We start from the raw sequence: 13,008 nt of genomic DNA, 5'->3' as shown, positions 1-13,008 counted from the left end.
CGCTGGTTAAGTAACTATCTTCTTGGTTAGAATCCTCAAGGTCATCAGCACTCAGATTAACAAGTGTGAATGTGATGGTTTTTTTTTTAAACAATTGAAATGGAAATAGAGAAAGGAAATGTTAAATTACTTTCCCAATATGAGCCACAAAACATAGCTGGTGTGGGAAATGGAAGTATCACATCTGTGCAATGTAGTGGAAACGTGTCTCTCTATCCACTTCGACATCAGACCCAAGAGTACTAAGGGTGTTCTGATCTCCATTGCTGGTCTCTCTCATCTTAATGAGCATGAAGTTAATCAAAACCTAGAGAGGCAGCTGTACCATAAATATCACTGTTCCATCATATCTCTTTAAATCCATTGGAAACTTTGAGTAATTTTCCCCTCTACTTTCAAATACTTTTCCTCTTTTGTAATGAGGGTGTGCAATCGTTTTTATTTCAGGACAATCTTTAATATCTTCCATTATCAGTATGAAACTGTCAAGGTTTTGCTTGTCTTCCACACTACTGCCTCAGTCTCCTCCTATAGCACTTTTAGCAGTCTCTTGTCTCTTTAATGTGGGAAGGAAAAAAACCAAATGGGATATTGATTTTAAACCTTTTTGGGACCTTTTTCTACATTCAAGGTGCTATAGAAATGCAAGCTGCTGCTATTATCTCACCTAAAGGCTCTGGTTTCAAATGAGTTTCACACACTATCCAAGTTACTTGTGACTTCATTTGAACCCTGAGCATGAATCTGAACCTAGCTCAGTCTCCAGTATACATAGTGTGGTGAGACACTGTCCATTCCATGTACAGTGAAAGATGCAGTCAGCTGTGTCATTGGTGGTGAGAGCTAAAAGCACGTGGCTGAAGGTGGTGTTATGAACATCATGCACAATATATTGGAGCTGTAATTGAACAGAAGGTTATCCTGTATCCTGGGGAAACTTGTCCTTGTGGCTGATTTTCCACACTCTACATGATGCATTTGCTTTACCCTCTGCTAGTAGTAGCTGTGCTTAATGGGGCAAAAAATAACATCCTTCAGTAATCTGATCTCACCGCTAGGGAAAATATATCTTGTGCTACAATTGCCATTGATTCCAAACTGAAATCTTTGTTGCTGGTAAAACATCAAGATAAAAGAATTCAATATGGGGGGAAACAGAATGCTTTTATATTCAATAACTGTAACAAGCATTCCCAGAGCCTTTAGGTGAAATAACAGCAGTGGCTTGCATTTCTACAGTACCTTGAATGCAGAAAAAGGTCCCAAGGTGTTTCAGAGATGGCTGAAAACAGGCACAATGCCAAACGAGGAGCAAATGGCAAGGATGACCAAAGGCTTGGTCAAAGTGGGTTTTAAGGGGGAGAGGGAAGTGGAGAGGCTGAGGTGTTTGAGGATGAAATTCCAGAATGGGACCAAGCTGGCTGAAAGCATAGCTACCAGTGGCGGACTGAGGCTATGGAGGGAAGGGGAAACTTTCTCCATTGTTCAGCTGGCGGAGTTCAAGTACAGAAAATATTGGCTTCACTCCTTTTCCAAAGAAATCACGTATGTAGTGGGACTTTGACTTTTCCCACATTTTTTCCTATCCTTATAGCCTCTTTCAGTTAGATTGTCATTTTCTGTCACTGATGGTCGGTTTCATACTGTAGACTTTTGCCAACTAGGTGTTGAGTTTAGGCTTCCTCAAACACTTCCTTTGCAGTTGGTAGAGAGAAAAGAATTGCCTCTCCAGTCTGAGCTGGATTCAATTCAGCTGCGATATCCATTTGCTAGTCATTGTAAACCAGCCAATTTGTGTATATTTCAGTACTGAAAGTGAAATTATTGTACATTTTGTGAACGGAGAAGGTTGTGTCAGAAAATAGCTCCCAGTTAAGTGAGTATCAATTTTTCTGTTTCAGGCCAAGGACCTGCCACAATTTCGACTGTAGCGTCTCCGATCCAGGAGAAGACTGTGGTCATGCAAAAACCAAAGAAGAGCATAGCCATTCGCTATAAAGGGGCACCCACTTACCAGATTCCAGAGACCAGTGACAAAAGGAAAATGTCTACCTCTAGCATTACCCGGATTCCAAAATGGAAGAACTCATCCAGAGAAAGTGAGCCAGAAACCCTTGCCTCTGAACCAGGTGATGTGTGGTGCTCACAATTATTACTTTAGTAAACTTTCCCTTCTACCCCATCAAAAAAGGGAAAATATTAAAAGGGGCACCGTCTTCTTTTGAGAAATATCTGAGGAGCCTTTTTTATCTGTTTAAAGAAAGTAAAAGTGTTAACATGATTTGCAGCATTGTATCATATCAGTTGAGCCTGAAATCTTGCCATAGAATTACATAGGACTACATAGGATATACTGCACAGAAACAGGCCACTCGGCCCAACCAGTCTATGCCGGTGTTTACGTTCCACTTGAGCCTCCTCCCGTCTTACCTCATCTAAATCTATCAACATAACCCTCTATTCCCTTCTCCCTCATATGCTTATCTAACCGCTTCTTAAATGCACCTTTACTATTCGCTTCAACTACTCCTTGTGGTAGCGAGTTCCACAATCTCACCACTCTTTGGGTAAAGAGGTTTCTTCTAAATTCCCGATTTGATTTCTTGGTAACTGTCTTTATATTGATGGCCTCTAGTTTTGCTCTTCCCCACAAGTGGAAACATTCTCTCTGTATTCACTCTATTAAAACCTTTCATAATTTTAGAGACCTCTATTAGGTCACCCCCTGTTAGATCTCTTAATTTCCAATGAAATACGAACTCCGATTGTAGTTCTAACTTTTTTAATTTGGCAGACAGCAGTAACAAGTTCTTGGCTTTAAGCCAGGTCTTTGTCCTTCTGGGACCACATGGTCAAAATGGCTGTACTTATACCTGGATCAATTTACAGAAAAGAACTCGCCTTCTTTGACCTTATTGGCTCAATTAATAGTCTTTTAACCTTTTAATTGGCTCGCTACCCAAGGGTCCTAAAATGTCAAGTTGATTGATGCCTTAATGCAACATGCTGAACTGCATGCAGCAGCCTTGACTTGGGGGTCTGTGAATTTTCACAGTCTGTCTAAATGCAGCCTGTTTGAATTCTCTATCAATCCCTCTGATTCTTTCACAAACTGAATCATAAAACATCAGGTATCACTGGTTAAACATTCTACAAAATAATTTCATACATGTTAATAGAGTTTCCTTCTAAAATTTGTTGATGTCCAGACTAGTAGCTTCCACACAAATTTACACCAACCCGCATTCCATCGTGGCCACAATGGAAGTCTGGTTTTAGTAGGTTAATTAACCTTAATCCAAATCAATATCTTAATTCAACCAGTAAACAACCTTCCCTTAAGCATAACATACCCCTGTGCCACGTACAGACAGTCTGCTGGGACCTGCAAGGTGTCTCACCTGCGGGACAGCAGCTACAACCGCCTGGTCACAACAACATTTAATCAACATAAACAAACAATATAAAAGTAAAACAATTACAACAAATAGAATTAAACCTTCCACCAATGAAGTTCCTATTGAACCTAGCCATTCAGTGGCTCCACTCCACAAAGTGAATGATGGGGGTTGCTTAACTTTTTCTACCTCCTTTTGGATATGTGGGTAATTTCTTCGGAGTTATCTGGGATATATGTGCAACACTCAGTTCCGAGTAGGGCGCAATTACCTCCCTTTTCAGCCAGGATGTAATCAAGGGCCAGTCTATTCTGTAGGGCTACTGTGCGGATTGCTACCATTTCTGCATTGATTTTAACTAGGGCCTCTGAGGTATCATTGGCTACTCGTTCCACAATGGATGCCATGTTAATGGATTCCCTTGCCAGTTTGGCGGTCCCATACCCAGGGATCAGAATGGCAAAGAACCTCTCTGTTTCTGTGATAGCTCTCTTAGGACGGTGTAAGTTTTCCGACAGTGACTTTATATGATACATATAAGGCACAATGTAGGCTAAATAGCAGGATCCCATCCAATTCTGGGGCAGCCAAGGGTAGGCCTTGTGGCCACACACCCAATAGGTGCCATTATATGCAATGAATGTTAGCTGTTTCTTTGTTAGCAACACTCCGGGGCCTGTCCAGGCTTTTTCATCTGTTTTATTCAGAATCCCCGTTACGTTAAAAATTCCCACATCGGCCCAGTTTGGACGGTTCCGTGGCTTGATTATATTATAATTCCGGGAGCACTTACTATACCCCATATTTTGGCCTCCTTTGATGTTTCTAATCAGACAGAGCGATTCCCCCGGTCTTCCTATTCCCGTTGTATTAGTGATAACAAAAAATGGGGGCCGTTTGGAATTATTGTAGCATGGTTGGTATCCCCCTTCAAAGGTAGTCAGATTGTAACCTGCTGACTTCCATTTACGTGCCCAGTTTTCCGTATCCTGAAATGCATTGCCTGTTTTGTTTTGATTAATTATCCACTCAGCCATTTCCGAGATATTTAAGGGAACTGGCCTCAAGGGAATCCCTCCCTTTGAGTGAATAGGAATATGCGCACACACCCAACAACTAGAAATGTTACCTTGTTTGGCATAAATGTATGACATATATAAAAAGGTATTTACATGTAATTCCCTTGCTACCCTACTATTTCCCTTTGGTGCAGAGGGTCGGCTAGTAAGAAGTAGGCCTATGCCTAGAATACCTACAATCAATAATACAGTAAATTTATACATTTTCGCAAAAAGTAATTGTCCTTATTAGATTTCAGCTTCAGTTACGGGTGCTTGTTTAACGTGTGAAGCGTGGATCCAGACTTTCTTTCCTTGGACTTTAACAGCTGCCTGGGTGGTCAATAACACTTGATAAGGTCCCTCCCACTTGGCACCCAAAGGTTCTTTATGCAACTTTTTCACATACACCCAGACTCCCGGGATGATGTCATGTCCTCCTTCAGGTGGATTACCCCAAGCTGCCGATACCTGTCGGGAAACAGAACTAATAGCATTGGTTAAGTTCTGACAGTATGATAACAAAGTGTCACTCATTAAGTGACCATCAGCTTTCCGTAAATCGATAGTTCCTGGCAGCGACATGGGTCTTCCTGTTATAATTTCAAATGGGCTTAGACCTGTAGTTCTGTTCGGGGTTGCCCTAATGCTACATAACACTATTGGTAGTGCCTGGGGCCCTGGTGTTCCTTCTTGGTGATATTTGGCAAGCTGTTGTTTCAGAGTTCGATTCATTCGCTCTACTTGTCCTGATGATTGTGGATGATAAGGACAGTGTAAATCCCACGTAATGTTCAGTAACCTACAGACTTCTTGGCAGACAGCACCTGTGAAGTGTGTTCCCTGATCTGAGTCAATGCTACTCGGGACTCCCCATCGGGGAATGTAATGAGTGCTTTCAATCTGCACATCTGTGTTGGTTCTTCTGGAGGAACGCCCTGTGAGGCGGCATCTTTAGTTGCCTGGTCGGCTAGGGCATTTCCCTGTGCATCTGTGGTATTTTCCTTGGTATGGGCCTTACACTTCAGGATGGACACTTCCTGAGTTAATTGTATGGCCTCCAGTAAGTCTCGGACTTCTTTTCCATTTCAGATAGGTGTACCAGTAGCAGTGAGGAATCCCCTTTTCCTCCATAACAGACCAAAGTCGTGAGCGACTCCAAAAGCATAACGCGAATCTGTGTAGACATTAGCTGTCTGTCCTTCTGCTATTCGACATGCTTCTGACAGGGCCCGTAACTCAGCCTGTTGTGCTGACGTTCCTGAGGGTAAACATCCTTTTGCCACTACCTCATATAAGGTTGTAACTGCCCATCCTGCTTTTCTGGTACCATTGTCAACAAAGGAGGAACCATCTGTAAACAGGATGAGGTCTGCGTTGTGCAGAGGCTCCTCTGCTGCTAAGGCTGCTTCTTCTGTTTCTTTTAAAATCTCCACGCAGTCATGCTCTTCACATTCTCCTCCCTCTTGCTCCCTCGATTCTGACATCGGGAGCATAGTTGCGGGATTAATCGGGCTGGCCCGGACGATATGGAGATTAGGAGCTTCCAAAACTGCTGTCCAGCGGGTCCATCTAGCTGCCATCACCTGAGACATTCTATTCATAGACAGCAAAGCGTGTACGGTGTGGGGACACTTGACAATCAGCTTTTGGTCAAGGACTAGACCCGCAGTGATCATTACCGCTCAACATGTAGCTTCCATGGGCCTTAGGCAACTTCCCCATCCGAGGGCTACCACATCCAGTTTTGCCGAATAATAGCCAATAGGTCTTTGCCGATCCCCATGTTCTTGTGTCAGTATAGCTGTCATATATCCTTCTTTCTCATGGACAAACAGGGTAAATGGCTTACCACTGTCGGGGATTCCCAGAGCCGGTGCCGAACACAAAGTCTTTTTCAAACTCAGGAAGGCCTCTTGCTGTTCCTTAGTGAGGGTGATGGCTTCTTTAGAGGCACGTTTCCCCTTTAAAATATCATTCAGTGGCTGAGCAAGCTGTGTGAAGGAGTCAATCCAATTTCTGTTAAAGTTACACAATCCCAAAAAAGACCTTAGTTCCTGAATAGTGGTGGGTTTTTTAGCAGCCCGAATGGCTGCAGTTCTATCCTGGGTAAGTTCTCTCTTTCCTTGTGAAATCTTTTGTCCCAGGTATACAACCTCTTCTTGGGATATTTGTGCTTTGTTGATGCTGGCTTTATGTCCTTTCAGCCGAAGGTGATCCAGCAAAGCTCGTAAATCTTGTTCATGCTGTTCCTCCGTGTTTGAAGCTAGCAAGGTATCGTCTACATATTGGATGACTGTGGATGACAGGGGAGGTAATTCTCGCAAATGGCTTTGTAAAGCCATGTGGAATACCAGAGGCGCCGACCAAAATCTGTTGGCCATATCTATAACTGAGAAATATTTATGTTCCGGTTTGAGGGCATTAAAAATGGTGGAGGGATCTGCGACCAAAGGAGCTTTTTGATCAATACACTGGTTAGCTTTTCTATAATCGACAGTCAAACGCCAAGTCTCATTAGATTTCTGTACCGGCCACACGGGGCTATTGGAGGAGCTATGCGTTTTAATAAGTACCCCTTGTTTCTCCAATTGCTGAATAACCGGTAAGATTCTCGCAATGGCAGTTGGACTGATGGGATACTGTTTAGTTCATGGAGGCTTGGTCCCGGTAAATGACGCAGGCTCCATCTGGAGTAGGCCACAATCGTTCTTATCTTTAGCCCATTTCGGGTGTTCCTTCAATTCTTCTTTCTTCAAAGTTCTAATTGACCATGTCACCCGACCATCCTCGAAATGCAACGATGAATATACTTGGATTAGAACGTCCATTCCCAAAAGGGGTTGATCTACTGGACCTATCCAGACCGGCGTGGTTAGTTCATGTGGACCCAGCCCTATAAGTACCAGTGTTGTCCTTTTAATTTCCATTTTATGGCCCCCAACTCCATAGGCTGTACGTGCCCTAGCATCCAACGGCAAAAAGTCTCCATATTGTAGGGGTAGGCATGTTAATTCCGCCCCTGTGTCTAAAAGACAGTCCACATCCTTATTGCCCACCTTCACAGTTATATATAGCCCATCTCCCCTCTGTTGTATTCATGCGAGGAGGGGGGGGCCAGGGTGGGCTCTAATCGTTTTTTGCTATCCCAAGTAACTCCTTCTGTTGTTGTATTGTCAGTCGCTTAAATGCTTCTATGAGGTCGTTATCTTGTGACAAGCCTGGCTTGTTGGCTGAATTGTATCCCTGGCTGCGTCCTCTTCCCCAGCCACGACCTTGCTGTTTTGCCCTGCACGTCTTGGCCCAGTGACCTTCTTTCCCACAATAATGACATTTTCCAGGTAATTTTCCTAATAACTGTTTATCGGAATTCTGGGATTTTTATCGCATAGCCTGTACAGCTCGGACTTTAGCTCCCATATCCCGATCTAATTGGTTACATCGATCCATCAATGCTGCAAAGGTAGTTCCTCTACCTTCCCAGTCCGGTAACACTACCTTAAGCATTTTGGACAGTTCTGGCTTTAGACCTGCCACAAAAGCTGCATTCAGGGGTCCAAACACTTGTTCATCCATTTCCTCATCCGTATTATTCATACCCGAATGTTCTAGCCACGTGCATCTAAACTGCTCGTCATACTCCAGGACCTCCTCTGTTCCTTTCTGTTGGCAGGCTGCAATTTTTCCCCAGTCTGTCTTAGCTGGACTGAAGGCTTGCAGCCAGTGTTTAATCGCCTCCCATCCTGCATCTAAATCTTGCTCATCCTGCCCCAAAGCTTCTTCTACCTTGTCGTGCAATTTTCTTCCCTGTGTTTTTGGCACCATTATGGTCAAAATTTGCACTCCGTCCCAGGGATGAAGTTGATATATATTTCTTAAGCGGTCCAATTGGTCCCACGTTTTTACTCCCCCTTTCTTTGGATTGGGCAATTCCTTGGACCATTTATCAATTTTCTCTGGGTCTGCCGGATCATGAAATAAGTATTCTGCATACACCCTTTTCCTCGTTTTTTTGGTTCCGCCCTCATCCGCAGTCTCTTCTGATTTGACTACAACTCGTCTTTTTTTAAACGGGGCAAAACGCACCCCTAATTCGTCATCCTCCGACCCTGTATTGTCGGAGGATTCAGAATTCGTATCTATTCCTCGGTCGTGTCTTCGGGTTTGCGCTTTTAATTTATCCAAACATGGGTACCCTGGGAATTGATCAATACATTTTCCTTTTCCTATTGCTGTCTCTTGATCTAATGATTTTTTCCATTCTTTAATTTCACCTTTAAGATCTTTAACTTCCGCTTCCAGCTTTTCAAGTTCAAGCTTTTTCTGTCGCAGCTGTGCACAAACTGCTTGCAATTGATCCTTTGTACTGGTCAGTTCTCGATCATGTTGGGAACGCATTATAATTTCATTCCGGTTTCGGATCTGGCCCATAACCGCTAGGGACCATCTAGTTCGCTCTTTATTTTTCATACGGGTCATTTTTCCCCAGACCCTTTTAATCTCGTCCAAGGACCATTGTCCTTTGGAGGTTCCGTACTTTTGTTCGATCTTAATACAGGTTTTAGATAAGTTGAATTGTTGCTCTATGTATTCTTTCAACTGTTCGAGAATTAAATCTAGCGAAACTTCAGGTGGTGCTTGCCCACTTTTAACAGTTGTAGGCAATTCTTTGCTCTTATCTCCTGCTGCCATAATACTGAGTTCTTTACTGGGGTCTCGAGTCGTAAGCTTTCCAGCCGATCAGTAGGTCGGTGATTAATTAACTAACACACTGCCGAAGTTTAGAAGCCTATGGGACCTCGAGCCGACTAACAACCAGAGGGTTCGCAAACCGGAGGCTTTCGGAATCGCGTAGAAGGAGAGGCGAATTTAGACTTTTGACCGAGGACTTTTTTAAAAAGAGGAGTCCTTACCGATGTCCAAAATTCAGTTTCTTTCCTCAGCGATTGTGTTCGTGACGCCAAAATTGTTAGATCTCTTAATTTCCAATGAAATATGAGCTCCGATTGTAGTTTTAACATTCTTTAATTTGGCAGACAGCAGTAACAAGTTCTTGGCTTTAAGCCAGGTCTTTGTCCTTCTGGGACCACATGGTCAAAATGGCTGTACTTATACCTGGATCAATTTACAGAAAAGAACTTGCCGCCTTTGACCTTATTGGCTCAATTAATAGTCTTTTAACCTCGCTACCCAAGGGTCCTAAAATGTCAAGTTGATTGATGCCTTAATGCAACATGCTGAACTGCATGTAGCAGCCTTGACTTGGGGGTCTGTGAATTTTCACAATCTGTCTAAATGCAGCCTGTTTGAATTCTCTATCACCCCCCAGCCTTATCTTTTCAAGAGAAACAAGATCCAGCCTATTCATCCTTTCCTGATAGGCGTTCCATCACATTTCTGGTATCATCCTTGTAAATCTTCTCTGCATTCTCTCTGGTGCCTCTCTTTCCTTTTTTATAATTTGGTGACCAGTACTCTAAGTGTGGTCTAACCAAAGTTCGATACAGGTTTAGCATAACTTTCCAACTTTTCAATTCTATACCTCTATACATAAACCATGGTGCTTGCTTTGCTTTTTTTATAGCCTCAATGGGATGAGATGTGGCTCTCCTTCCTTTTCCCAAGGGTCTTGTGAAGATAGTACAATGTGTTTAATTAGCTTCAAGACAGTTAATGGCCTTGGTGTCATTTGAAACTTGTCCGCTAAGTTTAAAAGGAGCTGCCAACTAGACACATATGAGCTAATTACACAACATATCAAGAAAGACTGGATCAACTGGGCTTGTATTCACTGGAGTTCAGAAGAATGAGAGGGGACCTCATAGAAACGTTTAAAATTCTGACGGGGTTAGACAGGTTAGATGCAGGAAGAATGTTCCCAATGTTGGGGAAGTCCAGAACCAGGGGACACAGTCTAAGGATAAGGGGGAAGCCATTTAGGACCGAGATGAGGAGGAATTTCTTCACCCAGAGAGTGGTGAACCTGTGGAATTCTCTACCACAGAAAGTTGTTGAGGCCAATTCACTAAATATATTCAAAAAGGAGTTAGGTGAAGTCCTTACTACTAGGGGAATCAAGGGGTATGGTGAGAAAGCAGGAATGGGGTACTGAAGTTGCATGTTCAGCCATGAACTCATTGAATGGCGGTGCAGGCTCGAAGGGCCGAATGGCCTACTCCTGCACCTATTTTCTATGTTTCTATGTTTCTATTTGTTTGAACTGTGTGACTCGGTTTCTTCCTCGAGTGAACTGCCCAGAGATAGCTGAATAATCCTTGAAACATGGTATTGATTTTAGGCAGGGACAAGATTTCTGAGTACAGCTGGTTTTAACGTGTCTCGTGACTGACTTAACAGAACCATTACCAAGTCACAGCTGGACAAAAATGCTTCATTTTATCATAGGAAGTTTTACTGATTTAATATCTGCCTAGTTCACTTTAGTGTAACTTTACTTGCAATGCCTGGATTTGTTATTAACTGGATATTGCTTTATATACTGTAGGTCCACAAGGACTACCTGCAACCACTGCTAATGAAGACCAACAAGCTCACCAGGTACTTGAGAAATTGGACCTGTCACCCACATCTCAAATTCCAAGACTGAAAATTGCTTTAGAAACAGCAGGAGAAACTCCAAAAGCACCTGTTGAGGATCTGAAGCTGTCAAGTAGAATGTTGCAAGGTAAGAATGGGACTGCTGAGATGACTGACCAAGCAAAAGCTGCCTCCCAACCTACTTCCAGAATAGATAAATATCAGTCATCCTCTTCTGATGATGAGAGAGAGAAAGGCCATAAACCAGGTACTGTGTTCACCATAAGTGCTTTAAGTAATAAGCACCCTGAAGAGGAAGCCCTCACTGATCCCAGCCATTTTAAAAACCTGAGGCATTTTTGGGAAAAAGGAATTGATTCCAGTAAAGCAAACAATGAGCTTCCAAGTGATGTTTCCAAAATTCCATTCAGAAAACTTAGATCACCAGATTACAAAGGCTGTCCCACTGAAATAAAGCATTCCACAGTGACTGAGCCAAAGTCCAATTTGGTAACCATGGAAATTCCTCCTACAAATAGCTCTCCTAAATTGGAACTTCAAAGGAATCAATCAGTATCTCATTCCTCTGAGGAAGAGGGAGAAGTTGATCAGTTAACCGGGACTAACAAGTTGCCTCCTGTTCCTGCTTCAAGAGTCAAACCAACTGTCACAATGGAAAAGAATGGTGCATGGATGACCAAATTGGATAAACACATAGAAGCAAATCCTTCTATGGTTGGTGAAACCTCTAAAACAGTTGTCCAACAAACTCGCAGCAACAATGATCAGGCAAACGACTCCGTTGTACCGGAATCATTTGAACATGGAAGACCCACAATAATGAAGCTCTCCAGTTGGGATGAGTCTTTGCCAATCATGGACAGCAGTCAAACTGCTTCTGATTACATTGTGGAGGAAACTATAAAAAAGGAGATTCTTCCACCAAAAGAGAATGAGAGAAAGGAGATGTACGAGAAGCTAAAGAAAATGGCAGCTGAATCAGCTATGTATGACCCAGCACTAGAGGAGGAGCACACAATGATAAAGGCTGATGATGAAGCCTGCAATGAGAGCCCAATATTGATTGACAATGGTCGCAAACCAGAGGTGAGGACCCCTGTAGATGGTTACACAATAAACCTCTACAAAGAACACCATTTTTTTCCGAAGGAAATAGATGAGGAAATCACGTTAAGCTCTTCGCCATCTGATATTCCTATAGTGGAACGGGAAATGGACCCTGTAAAAAATGACTGCGTCAACATTTCTTTGAAGAGCCGGGGAGGTGATGTAACTGAACCTGAGACCACACTGAAATGCAATAAACACATGATGCCAAGAAGTGCAAGTGAAGAGTCAACATTGTTCTGCAAGAAGGCACATTCTGCAGATGCATATATGCGAGCATCATCCACAGATGAACTCCAGTGTTCAGTCAATGTGCACCCTATAATCAATATTAAACCTTTAGCCTTCACCGGTACAGAAGACAATGGGGTTGACCTATCGGACAAAGCAGTAAATAGTAATTCCAGAGTCCAGGAGGAGCAGTCTTCAAATGTCGTCCATTGTGTGGATGATTCGGAGAGTAACGGTGATTTTCAAAGGATTGAATCAGGTTTGATTTTTCATATTTAGTAATTTGCTTTTCTTTGAAGGTTGAATACTTCACTTAAAATCCTGATACCTAACTCTTATTAGTTTATCCACTTTTCTGTCAGTGCAAACAATATCATGCTCCCAATCTTCTGGCGCTCCCCCAATGAAGTTGTGGTTTGATGCCATTCGCACCACTCATTAGGTGTTGCTCTAACTTGTCCATGTTGGTTCTATATTGTACAATGGTTCTGTTCAACTTTGGGAAAACCATGATGCTTATACAAAAACTCACTGGCTACCTGTAAATTGAGAAGGTTCACGGGTGGGCAACAAAGATGAGTCTGGGTTTATAAAATTGAGAACAAAGATTAAAAAGTTGGTTTTCTTTTGGAGAAGAGATTTTACGGTGTCTGAAC

The 13,008-nt window shown here is 42.7% G+C and overlaps 1 protein-coding gene across 4 annotated transcripts in view; it reads left to right on the top strand.

Annotated features, from left to right (window-relative positions):
* The window catches only part of LOC139265568 (synaptotagmin-like protein 2), a 140,596-nt gene that overhangs the window by 84,638 nt on the left and 42,950 nt on the right, over nucleotides 1-13,008 (top strand). For 3 of the 4 annotated variants that reach the window (XM_070882656.1, XM_070882655.1, XM_070882654.1), the window contains 2 exons: nucleotides 1,902-2,129; nucleotides 10,962-12,611. In XM_070882656.1, the coding sequence (XP_070738757.1) occupies nucleotides 1,902-2,129; nucleotides 10,962-12,611 (1,878 nt within the window). The remainder of the gene's footprint in view (nucleotides 1-1,901; nucleotides 2,130-10,961; nucleotides 12,612-13,008) is intronic. The other variant, XM_070882657.1, reaches the window with a different exon arrangement.

Source organism: Pristiophorus japonicus, chromosome 6 (genome assembly GCF_044704955.1).
Source record: "Pristiophorus japonicus isolate sPriJap1 chromosome 6, sPriJap1.hap1, whole genome shotgun sequence".
Taxonomy (NCBI): domain Eukaryota; kingdom Metazoa; phylum Chordata; class Chondrichthyes; family Pristiophoridae; genus Pristiophorus; species Pristiophorus japonicus.
Note: the sequence above shows the minus strand (reverse complement) of the source record. Positions and strands in the feature narration are given on the sequence as shown.